The following is a 25,212-nucleotide window of genomic DNA, read 5'->3' as shown; positions in this document are numbered from 1 at the left end:
CTCGGGGCTCTGCTTGCCTGTAGGCCTCAGGAGCGATTGGACCCTCACTAGGACTGTCCAGGGCAACACAGGAGTTCAAGCCAGTCTGCTCCTGACCACCGCAGGGAGAGGAGGTCAGTAGGGCAGCCAAGGGGGATGAGAACGGAGGCTTGGACAGGCTGCGCCAGCCCTTTTTACCCCAGGGCTGTACTGTCATGTCCAACTGTAAAACTGATATTTATACTATGCAGGTGAGCTGTGTATCCAGGAGCTCTCCAGGCCCCACCTGGAGGCTGGCTACTCCTGGGTTGGAAATATTCCTGGAGGTTTGGAGACTCTCCCCCTAAGAAGAGTCTCCAGTCTGATTTTCCATTCACATATCTGAAGACATGACTCTGGAAAGCTCATCTGTAACCACTATGCCACAATTCCCAAAGGTCAGTCCTCTCCCACACTCAACGAACATTCCAAACCACAGGTTCTTGACGTCCATATCTCCACACCCATGCCCTCATTTGTCACCACGCCACCACAACCTCCCACACAACACACACATTCCACCCCATGCCTTTACAGACTGGACAACTCCTCCCCTTCCTCTTCCCACCGCCAAGCTCTAGCGCCCCTTGTATTCCTGGATACAATGGGCTTTGCCCCTAGTGATGTTATAACATTGCACATGCAGAAAAAGGAGGTTCCATCACTGACAAAGTATATGAGGACTCATTTAGCATGCTTCATAATTATTGAATAAAACTGTTATGAATAGGTGTATCCAGTTCAATGATTGCCAGTGATTTTCTTAGCAGACAACTAAGGAGGAATGAGTAGCCTTTGAAATGGTGGCAATCATGCTGTTTCCCACAATACATCCAGCCTTTCTTTTTTTACAATATTACTGCATGTGCGCAAAAAAGGGAGGTTCAGTCGCTGATGAAGTACATGATGTTATGGCTACACAACCCCAATTCAAAGAACGTGTAGACCATATGGGGAGTATTGATGTAGTGGTTAGGAACACTGACTTCCAATCTGGTGAACTGGGTTTGATTCCCTGCTTCTCCTCCACATGCAGTGACCTTGGGCTCGCCACAGCAGTGATGAAGTTGTTCTGACCGAGCAGTGATATCAGGGCTCTCTCACCCTCACCTACCTCTCAGGGTGTCTGTTGTGGGAAGAGGAAAGGGAAGGCGAATGTAAGCCGCTTTGAGACTCCTTCTGGTAGTGAAAAGTGGCATATAAGAGCCAACTCTTTTTCTTCAAGCAAAATTTCCCCCAAATAAATGCCCTTTTGAGGAAGGGTGCAGCAAAGTTGTAGCATCAGCTGGGAATTCAATTTGCTGGGAAACCATAGCTACATTGAGGTGCAGAAAAGGTCTCACAGACAGATTCTGGCTTAAGTAACAGGATTTGATTCTTACTACAAACCAAAAGATTCCTTATTTCAAGGTGAGGAGGAAGGAAAGAGATTAAAGTGAACTAATTAATATATACCTTGACTGGTATGTGGAAAGCTGGGCAGGTTTCAGCATGGAGGAATGGTGAGTTGGTGGCAATCTTCATTTCTTCATCAGGCGGAAATCATAAAGGAGCAGATCTCAAATTATACGTGTTGTTTCATGTGCATGAAAAAGCTTTTACAAAAGAATGCTAAAGCGAACACAGGTTTTGTTAACAGAAGAGCCTCTGTGGCTTGTAACAACAGGTTGATTAATTTCAGAGGGTCATGATTGTTGTGTCTTCCCTTTCCTCTCCCCACAATAGACACCCTGCGAGGTAGGTGAGGCTGAGAGAGCTCTGATATTACTGTGATATTACTGCTCGGTCAGAACAGCTTTATCAGTGCTGTGTTGAGTCCAAGGTCACTCAGCTGGCTGCAAGTGGGGGAGCACAGATTCAAACCTGGCTTGCCAGATTAGAAGTCCGCACTCCAACCACTGGTATAGTGAAACTGACCAATAGCGCACACTGGCAGGAAAAGGAAGCCTTAATAATAGCAAATGTTTGTCCCATTTAATGTTTAAAAGTAAATATAGATGTGCTTAAAAACACAAATGTGATGGGCTCAGCTTCAAGGGTTTACCCATTCTGTGGAGTAAAACAATGCATATTTTGAGAAACATGCTGGTTCAGAGTCTGTTGTGGTAATGAGTGCTAATATAAAAGAAGCATTCGTTCACTGGGTGATTTTTTTATCAGTTACTCTTTCTCCGCTATGTTACGTCACAGACCCATTCTGCAACAATGGCACCACGTCAGGCTGCCACCAGGTGTTTTGGCCGGGACAGGTAGCCTACCGCATCCCAGGTCCAGACAGGGGAACATTTTCCCCACTGAAAGTACAAATGTACAAATGTACACTGAAAGTACAAATGCCCCGAATGTGTGCCTCCGGATGTCTGCTCCGACTCAACTTCTTTTGTCCCCTTAATCTCTCTGCTCTCCTTCTGTCTCTTCCTTCCCTCCCCACCTCCTTCCCTCCCCTTCTGTCTGCGCCGCTCTCGTCGCTTTCAATCCACACCGTTTCCCATGCTGTCTGTCCCAACTTCGTCCTTTGGACCGCTTCTTCCATTCGGTTATGTTTTTACCCTGCTCAGGTGTCTGTGGGGGGGGGGGTGTCTTTGAATCCTTCCCCTTCCTTCTCCGGTACTTTAAACTTTCTCTTTAATTCCACCACGGGCCTGCTTTCATGTTCACTCCCCATTTTCTATTTCTTCCCTTCTATTTCACTCTTTTCTGCTGTTTGTCAATGGCGCCACTTTTCTTACGCTCCGTTCTCCAATGCCTTCCTTCCTTCCTTCCTTCCTTCCTTCCTTCCTTCCTTCCTTCCTTCCTTCCTTCCTTCCTTCCTTCCTTCCTTCCTTCCTTCTATCTCTGCCCGCCCCCGCCCCAGACGCGCTCCGCTCCTGCCGCTCGCCTCGGCAGCCATGGCCCATGACTAACTTTGAGGCCTAACTTTGAGGCAGTGAGGAGGGAGGTATCTGGCACATTGGAGCGGGGAGGGAAATTCTACCATAAATTTCAAGCGAGAGGAAAATCAGACGGGAATTTATTGATTGCGGAACATAAAAGGAAGGGGGTGGATAAAGGTTTGAACGGGAACAACAAATCCAAGAGGGAGGGAGGGAAATCAGAGGAGAACCATTGGTTACACAGAAAAAAGGAGGGAATGCAACTAGGGAGGTGAAGGGCTAAGATTTGGGTGGGAATAATAATTAAAGCGTGCGGGGGAGGAATCAGGCAGGTATCTATTGATTGTATTCACACACAAAAAAAGGGGGAAGTATAGAGGGAGGAGGATGAAGACTTGACTGAAGAGGGAGGGAAAATCAGGAAGGAAATCAGGCAGGAATTCATTGATTGCATGCACAGACAGAAAAGGAGGGGAGGGAAAAATAAATAGAGGGAGGAGGATAAAGATTTTGATAGGAGCAATAAAAACCCACAAAAGAAAACCCTTACCAACCCACAACATTCCCTCATCAGTTCATTCACCACTAACTGATTGCTACCTTACCCGTTCTGATCAGACCCCTAATTAATTCAAATACCTACCCAATTACACCCTAATTAATTTAAATACTTACCTAACAAATTCCAAATTGATTATGCCCCTATCCAACCTGTCCTACCCATAATTAATTAATGAGAAGGGTAAAAAGAAGAAAGAAATTGAGGCAGAGATAGAGATAGAAGATTCAGAGGAGGAGAGGTCTCTGGAACTGACACAAATAGCTAGGCTGCTAGAAAATCAAAGCAGAGAACTAAAAGCATCTACGGAAGGGTTGCTTAATCAACAGTCTAAAGAAATACTAAATGAAATCCAGGAGTGTAAGAGAGAGCTCTCAGACTGGATAGATGGTCTTAAAGAGGCAGTTGGGGACAATACAAGAAGTATAGACCAAATTTTTAATCAATAACCCCCCTCCCCCGACTTCAAGCTGTGCAGGCTGGAGTGGATATTCTAGAACTCCAGGCCTTGCCTGGAAGTTGGCAACTCCTCGGTGTCTCCAAGCTGTGCGGGCCTGAGGTGATTCTAGACCTCCAGGCCATGCCTGGAAGTTGGCAACACCTCGGGTCAGTGTTGTCCCTCTTTTCCAATCTTGAAATCTGGTCATCTTAGTATACTGCATTGGTCAAACTGCACCTAGTGTACTGTGTGCAGTTCTGGAGGCCTCACTTTAAAAAGGATGTAGATGACACTGAGGTGGTTCAGAGGAGAAGGATGATTTGGGGCTTGGAGACCAAGCTCTATAAGGAAAGGCTGATGGGCTTGGGAATGTTCAGCCTGGAGAAGAGGGGGTTGGGAGGAGACATGACACTTTAAGTATTTGAAAGGATGTCACTTAGAGGAGGAAGAAGAAGAAGAAGAAGAAGAGGAGGAGGAGGAGGAGGAGTTGGGTTTTATACCTTCACTGCGTGAAGGAGTCTTAAAGCAGCTTGATACATTTATTCCTAAACTTGGAAGCAGGATTCTTACTAATGAATAGAATTATGTATTTCAGTATGTCAATAGATTATCACTCCTAGGCTTTTGGCTTGGTGTGTGCACAAAACTTCCTAAATTTAATAGCTGTGAATTATTAAAGGCTGGCACATTTGACATTACTGGTATTAAAAAGCCTATAGTGCATCTAGCCCTCCAGTCAGGGGGCACAACTTCATGTGCTACATTCCCACACATCCAGTGCATTCCAGATGTTTGGGAAAATAAAGACACATCTCTTCAGTACTGTTTTGTACTATTTTAGCCATGAGCCCATTCTTTGTCCAAGGATCATTTATTTTATTGCATTACAATAGTCAGAGAGCCGATTTGGTATAGTGGTCAAGAACAGTGGCTTCTAATCTGGCGAGCGGGGTTTTATTCCCTCCTTCTCTACATGCAGCCAGCTGGATGATCTTAGGCTCGTCACAACACTGATAGTGCTGACTGAGCAAGATGTCCTGTCAAAGCACTCTCAGCCCCTCCTACCTCACAGAGTGTCTGTTGTGGGGAGAGGAAGGGAAGGTGACGGTAAGCTGCTTTGAGACTCCTTCGGGCAGTGTAAAGTGCGGTACAAAAACCAACTTCAATATAATCTACTCTTTCCTATGTGAATTTTTCTTCTTCCTCATTGAAGTATTTACTTGAACTGTTTCATGTAATTGAAATGTGAACTTGAAGATACTAAAACCACACAGTTTGGACTGCCTGCCTTTCCATTGACTGTTGTTAAAATCATAGAATCATAGAATCATCTGTTCCCTCTTAATAAAACAGTAAGGGGTGTTGGGGTGGGCTCAGTCCGGGATGGGGGAGGCCAACAATTGACCCCTTGCCCCAGACTGACAAGCAGAGGTGCCAACCGGAAGGCGCGAAATGCCTTCCAATTGGCCCCTCACCAGGACAGACCAAAATTCCATCCAAAATTCCATCCAGTCAGCCCAGCCAGGGGCAATCTGGAGACATGGCTGCCAATCTGCCTCTGACCACGGCAGGGAGAGGAGGTCAGTAGGGCTGCCAAGGGGGATGAGAACAGAGGCTTGGACAGGCTGCCCCAAGGCTGTCCTAACTGTCATCTCCAACTGTAAGTTGCCTCAGAACCCTGACAGAGCTGGCAGGAGGCTGGAGAGTGCTCCCCCTCCCCCCCCCTTCAGGAGCCTCTGCCAGGGCCTGACTGAGGGGAGGGAGGCGTATCCAAGAGCAACGCAGGGGAGCGTGAGGGCATTCCTTCTGAGGGTGGGGAACTTTCCCCTTCTGCCAAAGAGTTGGCTGACAGGGAAACCACAGAAAAGCCCATTGTATTCTTGGATACGGGCTTTTCCCCTAGTAGAATAATAGAGTTGGAAGGGATTTCATGGGTCATCTAGTCCAACCCCCTGCACTATGCAAGACACTCACATCCCTATCGCTCATCTACTATAACCTGCCACCCCTTTGCCTTCACAGAATCAGCCTCTCCGTCAGTTGGCTATCTAGCCTCTGTTTAAAAATTTCCAAAGATGTTGTAATATATGATATTTTAGAATAGAATATTTCAACAAAATTCCTGTGTATTTGTCCTAATCATGGACCTTTCCCTTCATTTCTGTCAAAACATATAATATGAGGGTCTTGATGCTTTATGTGGTAGATAGAAAATCCTTTCATCTCTAAAATGATTACTGGGAAATCATCATGAGACGATTGTTGTAAAACTTATCTTGTGATTGTATACAAACACAGAAAGGAACAGGAACTACCAAAATCACTAATGCATGGTGTGAGGCTTACAAAGCCAACAGATAATTTTGCCTCATCATTCATTGAATTGCTCCTTAAAAGGGATGCATGAACAAATCCTGAATGTTAGGCATTTAAATCAAAATCCAAAACCAGAACATTTTGCCACTTTAGTTTCTCGTCTTACAGAGATCACCCACGGCTACTGAAGAAAATGGTTCCTGGCAAGTTGGGAAAGGATGTTGGGACTAAATCTCCATAAGATAAGTTGTATTGTAATCGAAACTCCAGCTAGGGAGACAACAGAAATGTTGACATCCTTGGAAGTGGAACTAAAATGTCCTGGTATGGTTCTATCATGTGATAACTGTTAAGCAATGTATAAGCTTGACAACCAACTATATCTGATCCCAATCATGAAGAAGGTGTTGAAACTCAAGTTTAATGCCAAGTGTAGTGATGGTAGATTTATAAATTACAGTTCCTTCCACTTGATAATGTTGACATCAGGGTATTAAAAAAGGAGAAATGTTTGATATTTTCTAAAAATAGTATGCCATATTGCTACAGGTATTGGTTTCTTATTCTTGGGAGGTGTAGGATCTTATGAGAAGTAAAGAAAAACCCTTAGAATCCTAAATTCATAGAATCATAGAGTTGGAAAGGATCTCCTGGTCCAATCTAGTCAAAAAACCCTGAACTATGCAGGCCACTCACAACTCTATCGCTCATCCACTGTAACCTGCTACTCCCTTAAGCCTTCACAGAATCAGCCTCTCTGTCAGATGCCTATGCAGCCTCTGTTTAAAAATTTTCAAAGATGGAGAACCCAAGACCTCCTGAGGAAGCCTGTTCTACTGAGAAACTGCTCTAACTGTCAGGAACTTCTTCCGGATGTTTAGACGGAATTTCTTTTGAATTAATTTCATCCCATTGGTTCTGGCCCTTCTCCCTTCCTCATACGACATGGTCTCCAAACCGCTCAAATCTTTGTTGCCCTCCTGTGGACATGCTCCAGTTTGTCTACATCCCTCTTCAACTATTGCTTTAGTGTATGAGGGGTATTTAGACCAGCGAAATGTTGGTAAATGGGGCATTACTAACAGAGTAGCATATACCGCTGCCTTCTTTGATATAGTAGAAGGTGATCTGTGGCCCACAATGGATTGCCTGGACTAGACTAGAGCCACAGCATGCAGGCAAGGCCAAAAAGAATATTCTCCCAAAGTTGTCATACAAAGCATCCCTCTAGAGAGGGATGCTTTGTATGACAACTTTGGGAGAATACAGTTCCCCCCCCCCAAAAAAAAATCAGGAATGAAATGAATTTTTAAACTATTAAAGACTCGTGAATCCATAAGGGGTGGCGTTATAAAAAGCACTATGCATCTATGATAAGATGCATAGGCGTTTCAACGGGGAACTATTAATTTAAAAAAATGGTGGGCATCATGGTACCAGTAAAAAGAAGAGAAAGGCGATTGGCTGCCTAGCTGGATTGACAGGCATAAGAGAGTTACGTATAAACCGCATTGCTCCCTTCCATCATTTCCAGCAGCACTTGCAGAGTGTAAGAAGTGTGAAAAGGCAGCAGACAATAGTGAGATGGCAAGAAGGTGAGGGATGGCCAGAAGCGCGATAATATTTAGCGCTATGCCATTATGCTGGCGTAATGCTATTTTTTTGATGTGCAGAAGTGTCCTTAGTTTTCACTGCCTGAAAGAGTCTCAAAGAGTCCCAAGCTTTATCAGTGCTGTAGTTCTAATACACTGCTTTTCTCTACCTGAAGGAGACTCAGGGCAGCTTACATTTGCCTTCCCTTTCCTCTCCCCGCAACAGACACCCTATAAGGTAGGTGAGGCTGAGAGAGCCCTGGTGTTACTGCTTAGTCAGAACAGCACTATCATGACTGTGATGAGCCCAAGGTCACCCAGCAGGCTGCACGTGGCGGCTCAGGGAATCAAGCCTGACTCACCAGATTAGAAGCTGCCACTCTTAACCACTACACCAGCCTTGCTGGATTTAAGTGAGTGCAGCTTTCAACTGTTACATCTCCATTTCTGAACAGAAGAGCTTCATGCCGATTAACTGATTAACCTCCGGGTTCCTCTCAGCTGTAGAAAAAGTGTCTATGCAATGGGGACACAGCATATTATTTATTTATTTAGATTTTTACACACACACACACCCTTGGTTGTCCAAAGATGAACGTTCTGGTTTCCTCTGCATCTACTGCTGTTGCGGCTACTGCTTACATGCAGGCCAGCCATCCTTTAGCAACTGAGTCTATCTGTTTCAGAATTCCAGCTTCTGAGTCAGAACTCCTGAGGCAACCCCACTCCGCTCATGAATGTATAACTTGAAAGTCTTTGATGGATCAGGCAAAGCTGCAACTTTCATCAGGAGTGCTTTGACCTTCTCGAAAGCCTGCTCATCCTCCTTTGTCCACCAGATGGTGCCTGGTTCCTTCTGAGTACACTTGGCATGATGGGGTTTGTTAGGTGTCCAAACCCACAGTCAGCAGGATCCTGTCACACCCAGAAATGTTCTCATCTGCTTTTTTATTTCGATAAGAGGTTTATTTCCCCAAACTTCTCTTTTTAAACTCTTTATTTTATTTCTATTTAAACTTGCACTCTGCCTTTCCCTGACAGCTCAGAGTAAATCACATCAGATAAATTAACACTTCACATAAATTAAACATTTAAATCAAAAGATATTTGAATTCAGAATTTAAAATCAAATGTTACCCCTGATTTAATCAGATCTTTCTCCTCTACACTGAGGGCCAAAAGGGGGGGGTAGCCAATGGACTCTGCACAACTGAACAATGCTGACTGGTAGTCAAGTTGATTGGCATGCTCAAGCTGGGGGCAGCTAGGCAAGTTTGTGGCATTTTTCATTGTTCCTCGGCAAGTACTGGAAGCAGGTGAGAAATGTGGGAGAAGAAATGATAGTGCTACGAGAACGAAGATTTTGGCCAGGTGTGAAATGACAGTGAGATGCTACAAAAAATACCACTGGAATATTTAGTGCTGATCACGGATTTCTACCAGCTGTGCAGAATGGACATGAATATTTTATTTTTGAACATTTAAAAGTCGCAAATGCCATTTCAGTGGTTTAAGTTAAAGGGGTCATGTCAAACCTTCCCTTAGGTTTCTGGGCTCAGCCAGCAGCAAAATGTTATGTTGTGACAGGGTGAGATAACCATAGTTATTCAGAAAATAAGAAAATTGATAAATAGGGCTGCTCATTCAGAAAGGAAAATAAAATCTTGCCTCTGAGGGAAGGAAGTGGGCTTGGTTGTTATACATATCTATATCCTTGACTGATAGATAAGATATATGTGTAGCTAAAGCCAGCATGTCTTTTAATACTGAAACAAATCTATGACACAGATAAAGTTGGGCAAAGCATCACAAAATACCTTTGTTCAATACTCTAAATCCAGAAATCTTAACCTGGTATTGGTTTTAAAAGCATGGAGGCATCAATGGAATAGTTCCCCATTTGCCCACTCAAGTGCTCTGTGGGGCTGTTTCAACCCAGGAAAACAAAGAGGGAGCAAATAAATGCCAGAATCCTGGAAACTACAAGGACATGTTTACTTGAAGAAACAGTTAAGCAATTTGGTCGTAAGCTGTCTTCCTATTTACTGAATACCCAGTTTATCATTTCACAGTTGAGGAGGGCGGGTAGTACATTGTGGGGACCATAATCATGTTCAAAGGACTCATCTTCTTTATATTCAATATTAAACTGAAAGCACAAATACATTTTAGTACATTATCATTCCTATTTAGGCATCGTACTGCTAAGAGATAATTACACATGATCTGAAGCACAGGAGAACAGCTGGTTCTCTTTCCCTATGACACAATTTTTATTACTATGAGTATCGATTACATTCAAGAGTCAAGTTGTTTTCAAAACAAAGAAATGCAGACATAATTCTCACATTAGATTTTTCCCCTGCCCTTGCAAGTTGCAATTAGGGCTCAAGATATGCCACCTGCAGAAGGAATGCATTGTCATAATCAATGATGAATATCAAAGTTGGATTGCAAATGGATAGCAACCCCCCAGACTCTTCGGAAAATGCTTCTTCATGAATAACTGAAATTGTTCTAAAACAGCAACCCCCAGTACAGTGCCCATACTGCCTATCAGTGTACTCCCTGGCACTCATGTATAGTACCTCTTCCTCAGAAAATTTCCTCTGCAAGCCAAAGAGCCAGCTTTAGCTTTCCGCCTCTTCACTGAAGGAAGTGGTGCTTCAGAAGAGCACAGGAGGCATCACCTTTGAGCGCCATTTTCCATCCACCATAAGGGGAAGTTTCACTGAGAACCTAATATTTTGCAGAACTTGCCAACCCCCTGACAGCCATTTTGTGTTGCCTCCAAACCCTCTTGGGCCATTGTGTCATGGCACCTGCTGCTCTTGCATTTCTAAAAGTGCCCACAAATATAGCAAGGTTAAATACATCTGTTCTCACATTTGTTTTCTGTTGATGTTCCTGTTCCTCCTTCTCTATCTACCATCTGTCTTACCCACCTAACAAAACAGGTACCAACCAATAAAAATACTTTATCCTTGATGTTTTTTTCCAGTCCTGCTGTGGTGGAGGTGGGAAGGTGGAGGGTTTCATGATTTGTCTTTAGGATTTTACCAATTTTGCCTGCCTGACACAATGCCAAGTATGTTCCTGATAACTGAAACCTCCATATGAGACCAGTTTGTGCATTTTCTCAGTGCCACATCAGATCTATAGTCTGATCCTATAAATCCTGAGCAGGCATCGAGAAATTGTATGCTGCCTATTGATTAGGACTTTGTGGATCTGGGGAATCATAGAATAATAGAGTTGGAAGGGACCTCATGTGTCATCTAGTCCAACCCCCTGCACTATGCAAGTGACTACCTTGCTGGATCAGGGGAATGCCATGGACATAGTTTATCTGGATTTAAGTAAAGCTAAGGTTCCACATGATATTCTAGCTCACAAGCTGGTAAAATGCGGTATGGATCCTAATTCTGTCAGGTGGATCAATAACTGGTTGACAAATCGTACCCAAAGGGTACTTGTTAATGGTTCAGCATCTTCTTGGAAAAGAGTGACAAGTGGAGTACCCCAAGGATATGTCCTGGGGCCTGTGTTGTTCAACATATTTATAAATGATTTGGATGAGGGATTAGAGGGGATACTTCAAATTTGCAGACAATACTAAACTGGGAGGGGTAGCAAACACAACTGAAGACAGCAACAGAATACAGGATGATCTTTATATGCTCAAGAAGTGGGCTAAACTGAATAAAATGAAGTTCAAGAGGGACAAATGTAAAGTTCTACATTAAGGTAGGAAAAACCAAATACACCAATATAAGATGGGGGAGACTTGTCTTGGCAGTAGCACATGCGGCCATACATTGAACATGAGTCAGCATTGTGACTCAGTGGCTAAAAAGGCAAATGGGATTTTGGGCTGTATCAAACGGAGTATCATGTCCAGATCACAGGACATGTGATCTTTGCTCTGGTTTGGCCTCACTTGGAGTACTGTGTTCAGTTTTGGGCACCCCAGTTGAAGAGGGATGTAGACAAACTGGAACTTGTCCAGAGGAGGCCAACAAAGATGGTGAGGAGTTTGGAGAACTAGACGTATGAAGAAAGGTTGGGGGGAGCTTGGTCTGTTTAGCCTAGAGAGGAGACGACTGAAAGGGAATCTGATAACCATCTTCAAGTATTTAAAAGAGTGCTACATGGAGGATGGAGCAGAATTGTTCTCTCTTGCCCCAGAGGGACAGACCAGAATGAATGGGATGAAATTAATTCAAAAGAAATTCCATCTAAACATCTGGAAGTAGTTCCTGACAGTTAAAGCGGCTTCTCAGTGGAACACGCTTCGGATGTGAGTGTCTTGCATAGTGCAGGGGGTTGGACTGGATGACCCATGAGATCCCTTCCAACTCTATTATTCTATGATTCTATGATTCTATCTGTGTCTCTCAGAGGAGTGACTCCTGGCACCCCAGGAGGTCCTGCGGGTCTTCCTCCAGGCCATTAATGGGGTCCTTCGTATTTTATTAAATGAGAAATTACCATTATTGTATGAAGTTCATGTGTCAAGTTGAGAACTGATGGCTAGATTTTCTGTTTCTCAAACTTTTTGAACCTTGGCGGGTCTTTGAAACATACTTAATTTCTGGATTGACCAAATGTAACATCAAATTTCTGTTTTCCTTGCGGATTTTTTTAAATTACTTGTTTAAGAACCAGGTGATATGGATAAAGAGTTTTAAGGAACTCTGTGTTATGGAATGAATTGCACAAACAGGGATATCTGTCTGTCAAGGATAATCTCTTGCACTCGTTTCCATGTAGAGCCAATGGTTAGTGAGGGTGTGTAGATGGGATTTTCCTGATCGCTATCTAATCCAATTATTTGTCACATCTGGGAGTGGTTCTTAATTCCATTCTCATTTTGACAAGGATTGAGAATGTTCTCTTGATGGATGGTAGAAAAAAGTTACAAGAAGGAAGTAGGGCTGTTCCAGTTAATTTTGGGTTTGGATCAAATCAACTGAAATGCAATTTGGGTTTGGCTTGATTAATGAAAGCTGAATCTTTTGACTCTGAGGTATTATAAGGGTATTAAATATCTCTAGAGCTGCCAAACAGCTGATATGGAGAGGCTTCTCTCTATGGATCAACTATTTCTTGGGATGTAAGTGTTAGAGATGGTATAGCCCGTCACATGTATTGGTATTTAGGTTACCCTTAAAAGGTTTAGTGTCAGTCTCTCTTACCAAACCTTTGTTTCATAGGTCTGCAATAATCTTGAAATCTCGATGCCTTAACTATTGTGCCATACATGGATACAATTTTTAATCAAATTACTCTTGGCTGTATCTAGTACAAATACAACATTATTTTGAAATCTGTGTGCACACAAAACTCTGTCTTTTGTAATTGCACATCTGTTTAGATTAAAATGTACATTAAATCCTCGGTTGATCCAAACTGACACTCTAAGCAAATAGTCTGTTAGTTCTGACATCCCTTACCTTATCATAAACAGTTTTTATTCCTACAGCACATTTAAGCATTACTACCTTCCATTCTATTTCCATTTGAACTTGTAACTGACTCTGACAAATTGCTATTTAACTCTTTGAAAATATCAGAATTATTAGCCATGTGCATTGAAGCCCCTGAATCAACTAGCCATCTGGAAGAATTAATATTGTTACTGTTATTATTCCTATAATCTTTTGTTTTTATTTTATTCATTTTTATTATTACATTTGTATACCGTCATCCTCTGAAGCTCATGGCAGTTCACATGGAACATAAAAGAACCATACATCAAACTCATTTTTGTGTCAAATAGAAATACAGAAATGGTAATAATAATAACAACAACAGAGAATAACAATTTAGGAAGATAACAATCAAACAGGTCCATTGTTCAGTTCAGGTATATGGATTCCTGGGAGAGAGGTTCAGGGGCCCAGCGGGTCCTGCTGATTCTGGTCGGGCTCAAGCAAATGCCTGGCAGAAAAGCTCCCTTTTGCAGGCACTGTGGAACTGTTTTCTTGATCTTCTGATCTCCTCCAGGAGCTAATTCCACCAGATGGGGGCTAGGACAGAGAAGGTTCTGACCCTGGTTAAGATCAAGCAGGCTTCTTTTGGGCCCGGGATCACTAGCCAGTTGTATATGGCAGAGCTCAAAGTAAGCAGAAAGGCTGTCCCTCAGGTACACTGGGCCCTGATCATGTATGGCCTTGAAGGTGACTACCAGAACCTTAAGCCTGATCTGGTATTTAACTGGTAGCCACTGGAGTTGTTGGAGGGTGGGACGGATATGGGACCTCTATGGTGATATTGTGAGGACCCTGGACACTGTGTTTTGGACGAGCTGTAGTTTCCAGATCAATGTTAAAGGCAGCCTTCTATAGAACAAGCTGCAGAAAATCATTCTAGAAGTGACCATTGCATAAATAACTGTGCCTAGGTGTTCTGTGGCCAAGTAGGGCACTAGTAGTTTGGCTTGGCGAATGTGGTAGAATGCCAGCTGCACTGCTCTTGTGACCTGAGCTTCCATTGAGAGGAAAAGATCCAGTATCATGCCCACATTCCTGGCAGAGTGAGCCACTGATAGCTGCACACCATCCAGGTTGGGCAGATGCAATTCCTCTTGTCGTCCCTTCCTGCCCAGCCACAGGACCTCTGTCTTTAAAAGACTGAGATTCAGATGACTCTTCTTGAGCCATTTCATCACTGCTTCCCAGCAGCTGGCTAATGCTTCTTAGGGAAAGTCAGGGTGCTCATCTATCAGGAGGAAGAGCTGGGTGTCATCTGCATAATGATGACATTCTAGCCCAAACTTTTATACCAGTTAGACAAGAGGGTACATGAAGATATTGAATAAAATTGGAGAGAACCGCTCTTTGTGAGAACCACAAATGAGTTGTTGGCAGCTTGATGATCTCTCTCTCATTGTTGTCTGTAACACCGGAGGAAGGAGATCAGCCACTGAAGGGCTCTCCCCCGTATTCCGGTATCACCAAGGGTGAGCTAGAAACTTTTGGCCGACTGTGTTGATTGCTGCTAAGAGATCCAACAGCACCAACCCGCCTTTGTCCTGCTGACAACTGAGGTCATCTGTCAGCGTGACTAGCACTGTCCCTATCCCATGGCCAGGCCAGAAACATAACCAAGATGGGTCTAGGACTTAAGCTTCTTCCAGGAATGCTGATATTTGATCCACGACAGCCCTTTCAACTATTTTCCCCAGAAACGTTAAGTGTGAGATGGGTCAATAGTTATCAGGCTCTGGCGAGTCTAAATATGTTTTTTTCAGTAGTGGGCATACCACTGTCTCTTTTAGTCCCTCTGGGAATATTCCCATTGTGAGGGAAAGGTCGATTATCTCCTGGAGGGCAGCCCTTATTCTTATGTTGGATGTTTTTAGAAGCCACGATGGGAAGGGTCTAGTGGCCATGTGGTTGGCCTCACTGCGGTTAGCATCCTGTCCACTTCAGTCAGCATGAATCATCTGAAGTTACTCAGTGTTCTCTCCAGAGACAGCCAAGGGGCCTCTAGTTCACTTTCTGTGTTTACGGTTGGAGGGAGGTCACGGTAGAGTGTTGAGATTTGGTCTACAAAATGACTCACAAATGCCTCACAGCTGATATCCCATTGACTAATGTTTTGGTGCCCTTCTGCCAGGGCATTGAGAGACTGAATTATCCTTAACAATTGTGCTGGGCATGAGTTTGCAGACGCGATGGTAGTTGAATAAAAATGGCATTTTACTGACTTCAACACCATCTCATAGGCCTTTATTTACATTCTACAAGATGTTCTCGAGGCTTTGTTGTGAGTCTTCCGCTACACCCACTGTAGTCGTCTCAGTTCCCATTTCTTGCTGCAAAACTCCTCAGTGTACCAAGGGGCTTGCTTGACATGGGACTGGAGAGGATGTTGGGGAGCTATCTCATCAATGGCAGCCAACATTCTATTGTGCAAGTCACTGTCCAGACCATTTAGAGCAATGACAGGAGGCATTGAGTCCTGCAGAGCATTCAGGAATCCAACTGGGTCCATAAATCTTCATGGGCAAGCTAATATTTGCTCAGCACCCAACTGAGGAGGGGGTGGTAGTCTTACCTGAGCCTTCAGGGAATAATGGTCTGACCATGGCATGGCATTTGCCATGACCAAATCTACATTCAAACCCATGCCGAAACTGAGATCCTGGGTGTGGCCTGCTTGATGGGTGGGGCCAACAACAAATTGTGAGAGCCCTAATGTCACCAATGGCTGAAATCGGGTCCAGCCCATTTCTACAGGATGGCAGCTCAGCATGGACATTAAAGTCCCCCAGAACTATTAGTCTGGGGAACTGTAGTGTCCAAGCTGCTACCACCTCTAACAGAGCTGGCAGGGCATCTGGAGGTGCATTGGGCACATGGTACACCAACCAGATGGCCATGCTCTCGATTGATCCCCACCCATGGCCAACACATTCAATATCTGGTATTGATCACACAGGAAGGGCCCTGAAGGAGATATCCTCTCAGATTAGGATTGTCACCCTTCCTCCCCATCTTGCGGTCTGAGACTGGTGGAGGACAGATAACCCAGCAGGGACTAGTTCTTTAAGGGCAATTGTTTTGCCTTCCCTGACCCAGGTTTCTATCACGCTCCCCAGGTCAGCTCTGTGCTCTGCAAAATAAGTTTGCAGGGTAGAGGTTTTGTTTTTTATTGGCCTGGCATTACACAGCATCAGTGTCAGAGGCAGATTGTTTACCTTTGCCTTCACCCTAGTGTCCCAAGGGATGCGATGGAGGTTGTAAGCGGCCAAGTGCGATTGAAGTTTGGGCCCCTTGTCTCATCCCATCTCCTTTTTCTGCTGTCTCTGCCTCTTCCCCTTATTTTTGGGATCCCTGGCCCTTTTGGGTCCCCTGTTGTTGTTCCTCTTTTGGTTCCTTTTGGTGTAGGTGGGATTTCCAAGTTTGGCAGTCAGTTTGTCTTGACTGTTCTGTTTCCCTATGGAATCCTGTTGGCTTTGTTAAGTTTCTTTGGTTACTTTAATTTTTGCTAGAGCTATTCTCAAACCCTGGTTCTATGTTTGTTAGGAGGCTATTTTCTCATTTCTGTGTAGTAGGATTATGAGTTTCTGGAAGGATAGTCTTGATTGCTATTTATGACATCTTATGTCCATTCCAGTTGTTCAATGTATGTAGGTTGTGATTTGTTGTGTGATGTTTGTTTCTAGAAGGGTGATCCCAATCACCAGCTGCGGCATCTCAGGGTTGCCCAATCCAGGTGTGTGTTGTGTGTGTTTGGTTAAGTGTTAGATCATATTGTGTGTTAAAGGTAAAGGTATCCCCTGTGCAAGCACCGAGTCATGTCTGACCCTTGGGGTGACGCCCTCCAGTGTTTTCATGGCAGACTCAATACGGGGTGGTTTGCCAGTGCCTTCCCCAGTCATTACCGTTTACCCCCCAGCAAGCTGGGTACTCATTTTACCGACCTCGGAAGGATGGAAGGCTGAGTCAACCTTGAGCCGGCTGCTGGGATCGAACTCCCAGCCTCATGGGCAAAGCTTTCAGACGGCTGTCTTACCACTCTGCGCCACAAGAGGCTCTCATATTGTGTGTTGGGGTTTGCGATTAGAATAAATTAGGGGAGGCAATGTGGGCAAGAGTTGGTTAAGGGTAGTTGCTTTGGGTCAAAAAAGAGGGGCAATCGGTTTGGGTTGGGTTGGACTGAGGGTCAACCATTGAATTGATTGAATTAAGAATGGCACAATCAGTTTTGAAGCAATTAATTTGGTTGGAATTGGACAAAGGGTGAGCAATTGAATTGATTTGGGTTAAAAGGACAATCATTTTGGAGTAGGTTGGGTTGGGCAGAGGGTAAACAATCTGAGTTTGCTATGTTGTTTTGATGGACAATATAAACTGTACTTTCTGCTGCCACCCTGTGGCCTTTCTTTGTCATTGCTTCTTTGTTTATACAATCTCTTGCAAAACGGCCCCCATGAAAAAAACATTTTCCCACATGAAAAACCATTTCTTGTCTTGCCTCTTTCGTTCACATATTGTAAAGTAGATTAATTTTAAAAATTATAATTATCAGTCTTTTGTATAGGAAGAGCTTGTGTCTCACTTTCTCCTGCCTTCTCCGCTCTCCTAGCTGCCTCTTCTTTAAGGTGTGATACAACTAGCTGCCTCTTCTTTAAGGTGTGATACAACATATTTCAAGAGCCTCTTGTGGCGCAGAGTGGTAAGGCAGCGATATGCTGTCTGAATCTGTCTGCCCATGAGGTTGGGAGTTCAATCCCAGCAGCCGGCTCGAGGTTGACTCAGCCTTCCATCCTTCCGAGGTCGGTAAAATGAGTACCCAGCTTGCTGGGGGGTAAACGGTGATGACTGGGGAAGGCACTGGCAAACCACCCCGTATTGAGTCTGCCAAGAAAACGCTAGAGGGCGTCACCCCAAGGGTCAGACATGACTCGGTGCTTGCACAGGGGATACCTTTACCTTTACCTTTACAACATATTTCATAGAAATATTATCTTTAATTTCTTGGGAATGTACCAAAGATTTTTAACTTTCAGGCAAACTTGACAAAGATAAAATGGTTTTGTGTTTTTCATAACATTTCTTCCCTATAGTATTTAAATGGTCCATCAATTCTGCTAGATTTGCCTAGATTGGCTCCATCATCTAATTGCAAATTAAACAACTTTCTTGATAAATACCATTAAAGGTGCTTCTTTCAAATAACTCTCTCAAACCATTACAAAGTTCCTTTGTAGTTTTAAAATCTCTCATGTATTGTAGATCTCTATAATCTATAAATGATTAATTATCTGCCCTTGCCTTTCTGTCCTGATTTTACCACTGGGCTTTCTGTTCCTTCTCTGTTGCTGGAGACTCTTTGATTGTTTTCCAGAGATCCTTTTTCACCGCCTTATTTTCTATTCTGAATCTCCATTGAGGATAGTTACTTCATGTGTGAATAGGAACACCAGGCTCTAATACTTTCAAAGTTTTTTTAATATGCAACCATTTTATTATTCCCCCCCCAAAACAATTCATTCCACTGTAGCTGGGCCCATAACCCTATGTCAGAGATGAGATAACCAGTCTATTCCTTTGGGGTAATATCCCAGCACTCAACAGATGCAAGATATTCCACCTTCTTCCTTTAGTGTAGCAGAGTCTGTGATTTCTTCAGAGTGGATGATGAATACATATATAGAAAGCTGAAGCTGTGTTTAATAATTATTTACCTATAGATTTCTTCAAGTTAACCTTGTAACAATAAAAGCCATCATCACAGGAGAGAGGCAGAGAAGAAGAACAGTTAAACTATACACACAGAGAGAGGGGAGGGGCTGATTCTGAAGCACAGCATTCAGCCCCCCCTCTCTCTCCTGGAATCATAGAGATTCAAATTAGGCTCCAGAAATATCCCTTTAGTATCAAATGGGCTGATGCAACTTCTCACCCCTGCATTCCAATAAACAGCTGATCTGCAGAGAGAAGCCTGACTGGGAATCATCTGCTGGTCAGGCTTTGCAGGGGGTTTTCAGTTCTCCCCACACAGCCTACCAAACAGCTGGTTCATGTAGAGAATCTGGCTCCCTGCAGAATCAGACTGGGGTCTCCTGGGCTGCCTGGATCAAACCTGGCAGCCCAGCAGACACTGCCAACATTCCCTGATCCTGGGTTGGCATGATTCAATGTAATACCTTCAATCATAACTTCAATATGAGAGCCAGCTTGGTGTAGTGTAGAGTCCTGGGACAGGGGGTAGGAGCTGCAGGGGCAGGGCCAATCAGGATACAGCCAGGGTGCTAGCTGCACCCTGATTGGCCCTATTCCAACTTGGACAGCTGGACACGTTCCACCCCTCAGGCTGTTTCACAAATATATAGAGGAACCATGGATAAGGATTTCTGTGCTTTCTATTAGTTTCTTGAATGTAGAGGCCGCTCACGACTGCAAAGTCATTCCTCCATCTAGCTTCTATCAACATCCCACACTGGCTGGTTTCCCAGAACCTGCACCTGGCAGGGTCTTGTTTTGTCTCACTTTGATACCTATGTTGCCAACCAGTCATTGGGAGGGGGGGTATGGGATATTATAATGTATTGCTTGGCCTGTTTTGCTCAGTTCAGTCTAAGAGTTCTGTATGATACTGCTTGCAATAAAGAATCTTCAAGTCAAGAGGATTTCTTATTTACAAGTCTGGGATTCTGACAGCTACCAATAGAGAGAGTGCACTTTGCCAATGAGGGCAGTTCAAATTGCATGCAGACAACTCACTACCTGACTGGTGCTCCCTGGGGATGTGTCACCAAAGGGAGAGATCATTTTAATAATTCTTATCATTTAATAATCAGTTCAAATTACACTCAGCCGATGAGGGCTAATCGACTCAAATTGCATGCAGACAACTCACTCCCTGACTGATTTACCACCCCCTCCCACAGGATATATTCCATCACTAGGAGATGGTCCTCAGCCAGGAATGGCCAGCCCTGGTAGTTTTGCCCTAATCAGGAGCAAGCCCTCAGCCAGGAAGGGCTAATATGGAGTCAACTCTCCACCTCCAACTTCCTGCCAGTTTCAGAAGTTTGCTGGGTGGAAGAGGAGGCAGCCTAAGAGCATGTCCAACTGCCAATAAGTTGCCCTGGCCTCCTGGCTCTTTTCAACTTGGAGGATATAGGAGGGAGGGAGCTGTCTCCTTGGGCAGCCTTTGCATGCCTTATGGAGGAGGGCTGTGGGAGGCCCAGAAATGCCCTCCTGTTCGCCCACTGGGACACAGGACAGCCAAGAAAAGCCTCTGCCCTGGGGATTTTACTCATGAGTTAGTCATGTAAGGTTTGCAATTTGCAATCTGAGATGGGAGGAATCCTTTGGGAGTAACCATCACAGGCAATTGCAATAGGAAAAATAATGTTCATGTGGGTTGGACTGGGAAGACGTAGACTTCCCCTTTCCATATGGATACCACCTTGGTCTTGCTGCAGGGTTTTCAAGACCATCACAACAAAGCAAATTTGAGACCAATAGTATGGAAGATAGGGAAACTGTAGATGAGGCACAAAAGCACCACGAGGCCATGAGGACATGTGGCTGTGGGAGACACTGTTTCCCAGTAGCACCTTCCTAGTAGAAGGGTTGGTTTTTATACCCTGTTTTTCACTGCCCAAAGGAGTGTCTTATAATTGCCTTCCTTTCCTCTCCCCAAAGAAGAAGCTGTTGCAGGAGGATGGTATAAATATTTTTTTGATTTGCTCATTGACTATGGGATTCTTTTCCTTTAAATTTGGACCTTGTTGCCAATGGCTTCTTAGATCAAACCAAGGAGGGAGACCCTCAGGTATTTCCTACATGGTAAGGTGGTTGTGTGGTTAATAAGGTTTGCAATTTGAGAAGGGAGGAATGTTTGTGATTAATTAGGTTCAGCTACTATTCCAAAAATGCCCTTCCAAGAGTGCTTCATGAGTTCTGTCCAATAACTCTTCATCATCCATTATGAAATGCAATATGGACAAGTGTGCCTCTAGTTTCTGTATCTTCTCCTCCAGTGGAGCAACCTACACTTGCTGCATGTATAATTGCTGTTCCCCTGAGTTAAGAACACAAACACAATACAGACAATGCATGTCATTGCCTAAGCTCCATCACTAGCCCTTTGATCAATTGCATAAATGGTTCATTTTTTTTCTGCACTCCACTGAATACTTACAGGAACACCTAGGTTAGAATCACAGAATCATAGAATCATAGAATAATACAGTTGGAAGGGACCTCTTGGGTCATCTAGTCCAACCCCCTGCACCATGCAGGACACTCACAACCCTATTGCTCATCTACTGTAACCTGCCACCACTTTGCCTTCACAGAATCAGCCTCTCCATCAGATGGTTATCTAGCCTCTGTTTAAGAATTTCCAAAGATGGAGAACCCATCACCTCCCGAGGAAGCCTGTTCCTTGACCCTCAGTTGAAGACCATGCCATCAGAGCCACAAGCAGGAGCAGGAGCCTTTTTTCATGCAAAGGCCCAACCAGCAGAGGGTGGAATTAGTGGTCAACCCCAGGCAAACACTACCTCCCCTCTTTGTACTCAATCAGCACAACAATCAACCACACATTGGTATAGTCACCACTCCAATAGCTCACGATCTGACTCTTTCTCCTGTTCCAACTGCCATGGTAGAGGACAGAAAGGCCTGGAGGATCATTGTCCAGGGGGTTGTGATAGGTCGGACAGGACTTCTCAACTAACAACAACAACAACAACAGGCAATAGAGCTATGAATCAACTGCAATGAGTTATTGCATACCCAGTTCTTGTGATCATGGATTTTCTCTCGTATTGCTGTTTTCTCTAAAGTGAAATAAATTCCCTTTACATCTTGGGAAGAGAATATTTGAAGCATATTTACCCAGTCAGGAAAAATGAAAGTCAGGTAAGAGAAAATAGTGTTAGAAAAAAGAAACCCAAGCAAACGTGTAATGTTCCACACAGAAAATTAGGGGTTCCTTTTCCTCTAAGGCAGGGGTAGTCCAACTGCGGCCCTCCAGATGTCCATGGACTACAATTCCCAGAAGCCCCTGCCAGTGAATGCAGGAACATTTGTAGTGTTTGTAGCGAATGCTGGCAGGGGCTTCTGGGAATTGTAGTCCATGGACATCTGGAGGGCTGCAGTTGGACTACCCCTGCTCTAAGGTTTGACTGTGGAATTAAAACTTTCCATAGAATTCAGTGATATGGACACAGTTCTTATCTGGGTTCTATCCCTAGGAATGGGCCAGCTGTCTCTGAGAAGGAAAAACATTGTGGGTGAATAATAGCCCTCCGCAGGCCCAGTGGCAGGAGCACCGTATGCGGAAGGATTGGGTTTTTCCACCATGATGTTTTTTGTAATGCTTTGTAGTGGTTTTTTTTTTTATATATATAATTTTTATTTTTCCAGAAAAGATAGAAATAGAGTAGATACATATAATAAACATTAGTGAAGCAATTGTTTAGAATCTAAGCATATTAGAACCCGCTCCTTTCCCCATCTGATTTACCTTTTTAGATAGTTCAGATAAGGACCCCATTGTTCCTGAAAGGCTTCTTCTGATTTTCCATTAACCATTAATGTCAATTTAGCCATCTTGGCGAGATCCGCCAATTTGCTCAACCAGTCTTCTATTGACGGTAGCTCATGCGTTTTCCATTTTCTAGCCAGCACTAATTTTGCCGCCGTCGTCACTAGAAGAATAGACTTCTTGTGTGTGTTGGGAGGCACTGCAGTGGTAAACTTAGTGGCATATATTCAGGCTTCATCGGAAAGTTCAAATCCCACATTTTCTGCATTATTGTATGAACCTTAGCCCAGTACTTATACATTTTTTCACATTTCCACCACATGTAATAGAAAGAACCTACTTTATCTGCACATTTCCAATACTTATTATCACAACTTTTTGCAATTGCAGCAATCATTTTTGGTGTTACATACCACCTATAGAACATTTGTAGTGTTTGTAGTGTTTTAATGGGGTTTTAATGGGATTTTATTGTTCTGGGGTTTTTATGTTGTAACCCACCATGAGCTGGCTTGCCAAGAGTAGCGAGTAAGAAATATTATTATGGTTGTTGTTATTAATTAATGATAATAATATGTCCATGAGTTAGCTGATATTCCGGGCTGCCTGGAGAGTAAACTGTCTTTCCCAGTATTGATAGCATCCTCTTTTGTACACAGCCTTTCTAGAACTATTATTCGACTCATACAACCATTTATTATTTCTTACCCATACAGGTAAATAATCTATTGATGCTTCCTTAGTCCAGTAGTCTAGAGCAGTTCCCATAAGATCTGGCATTCCTGGCTTTTTCAAAAGATGTTCACATATCCAGCAATCTCTCAGGACGGCGATGATGGATACCATTTTGCAGAGCTAGTATGCAGGGGCGTGATAACCCATAGGCAGCTGCAAATAGCCTCATCATCAGAAATGGAGTTAGTAATTCTATTTTAGACTAAACCATGTTTGCTTTTCTGTGTGTGGGGTTTCCCCAGCATTAAGTGCTAGGAAAACAAGAAGGGCAAATTAATGTATACAAGCAGTGCTTTTATCTTTAGAAAAGAGGTCCTGATCGCAGATCGCTGCTACATGTGTACTTTGACGAAGAGCTTTTACCTTGAGGCAGCGTTGTGTAACTTTTAATTACCCTGCTGTAGCTGCATATATACCGAGTCTGATTTTGAGAAGAGGAAGAAAGAGAATTTGGATGAGCAGAACGCAGCATACCTGAGCTCTGCAGCAGCAAGAGTTAGTCTAGACAAGATCAAGTGCAGGGAAGATGGAGACTCCGATGGCTGTCATCCCAGCTTCCATCTCTTGCCTCTGGGACCAGGTCTCATCTTGCTGGGACAACATCACACCCTGGCTCATCTCTCTCCTACTGCTGGCTCTGCTGCTTGATTATGTGATGTACAGGAAGAAAAGCAGTTCCTTTCCACCAGGACCTACTCCTCTGCCTTTCCTGGGGAACTTGCTGCAGATTGATGCCAGGAACCCATATATTTATGCCCAGCATGTAAGTACCAGCCAGACCAACTCTGGATGGCTCATATTGAATAGCTCTGGGAACCTCCCGGATGACTGAAAGGAGCAACCATGGTGGTGGATGGGGGGAGGCTGAAGTTTAATTGTGCAGCCCATTAGTGGTATTAGACTTCATGATGAACATATTTGATCATTGAACATATCTTATTTGACAGCAAAGATCAAACCAGGGCCAAATATCGGACCAGTTTGCATGTCAATGGACCATTTGGACTCTTGAATATTTTTCCAGCTGCAAAGTAGCTCTAGTGGAAGAGTTTTGTTCCCATCCAGGGATGGAGTTTAATGTGCATGTATGAAATGCTGCAGTGTAGTATGTTTTTGAATGCTTCAAAAGTAATCCAATGAACCAGACTCCAATTACTCACAAGTAGCTAAGTGGTCCACGGAAAATTGGCTCCTTGTTTGCTACAGGCTGATGGGGAGTCAAACCAGTGGGTGCTTGAGCACTCCTATATCCTGTGAAACCCTTCAGCTTCCTGAAGCCAAGTCTGCTTCTGTTTGCAGCAAGTGTCTGACTGCTTGCTAAAGCATGTTTGTTTACGGATATGCCTGGAGCTATGGCAAGGGGCTCTCTTTCACTCTCCTCTTCTCAGGACAGCAGCATAGCTCCCTGTTTTCTTATTCTTTATTTCTTTATCACAGCTGGCAAAGAAATTTCGAACAGTCTTCTCATTCCAGATTGGATGGAACTCCTTTGTCCTATTGAATGGGTTCAAGGCAGTTAATGAGGCATTGATAGAGAAAAGGGATGAATTTGCTGACCGACCAAGTATCCCACTCTTGACCCTAGAAAGGTATTCAGAAAATTGTGAAGGCAAGTATTGCTCGTGCAGTGATGGTATAAACTGTATATTCTAGGACAAG

General features: G+C 43.8%; 1 protein-coding gene across 1 annotated transcript in view; it reads left to right on the top strand.

Annotated features, from left to right (window-relative positions):
* The window catches only part of LOC143838263 (cytochrome P450 2D14-like), a 50,728-nt gene that overhangs the window by 4,359 nt on the left and 21,157 nt on the right, over window positions 1-25,212 (top strand). Inside the window, exons 2-3 of the mRNA XM_077339325.1 lie at window positions 23,535-24,316; window positions 24,991-25,162. Coding sequence (XP_077195440.1) covers window positions 24,080-24,316; window positions 24,991-25,162 — 409 coding nt within the window. The 5' untranslated portion in view covers window positions 23,535-24,079. The remainder of the gene's footprint in view (window positions 1-23,534; window positions 24,317-24,990; window positions 25,163-25,212) is intronic.

Source organism: Paroedura picta, chromosome 5 (assembly GCF_049243985.1).
Source record: "Paroedura picta isolate Pp20150507F chromosome 5, Ppicta_v3.0, whole genome shotgun sequence".
Lineage (NCBI taxonomy): Eukaryota > Metazoa > Chordata > Lepidosauria > Squamata > Gekkonidae > Paroedura > Paroedura picta.
This window is presented reverse-complemented; position numbering and strand designations above follow the sequence as displayed.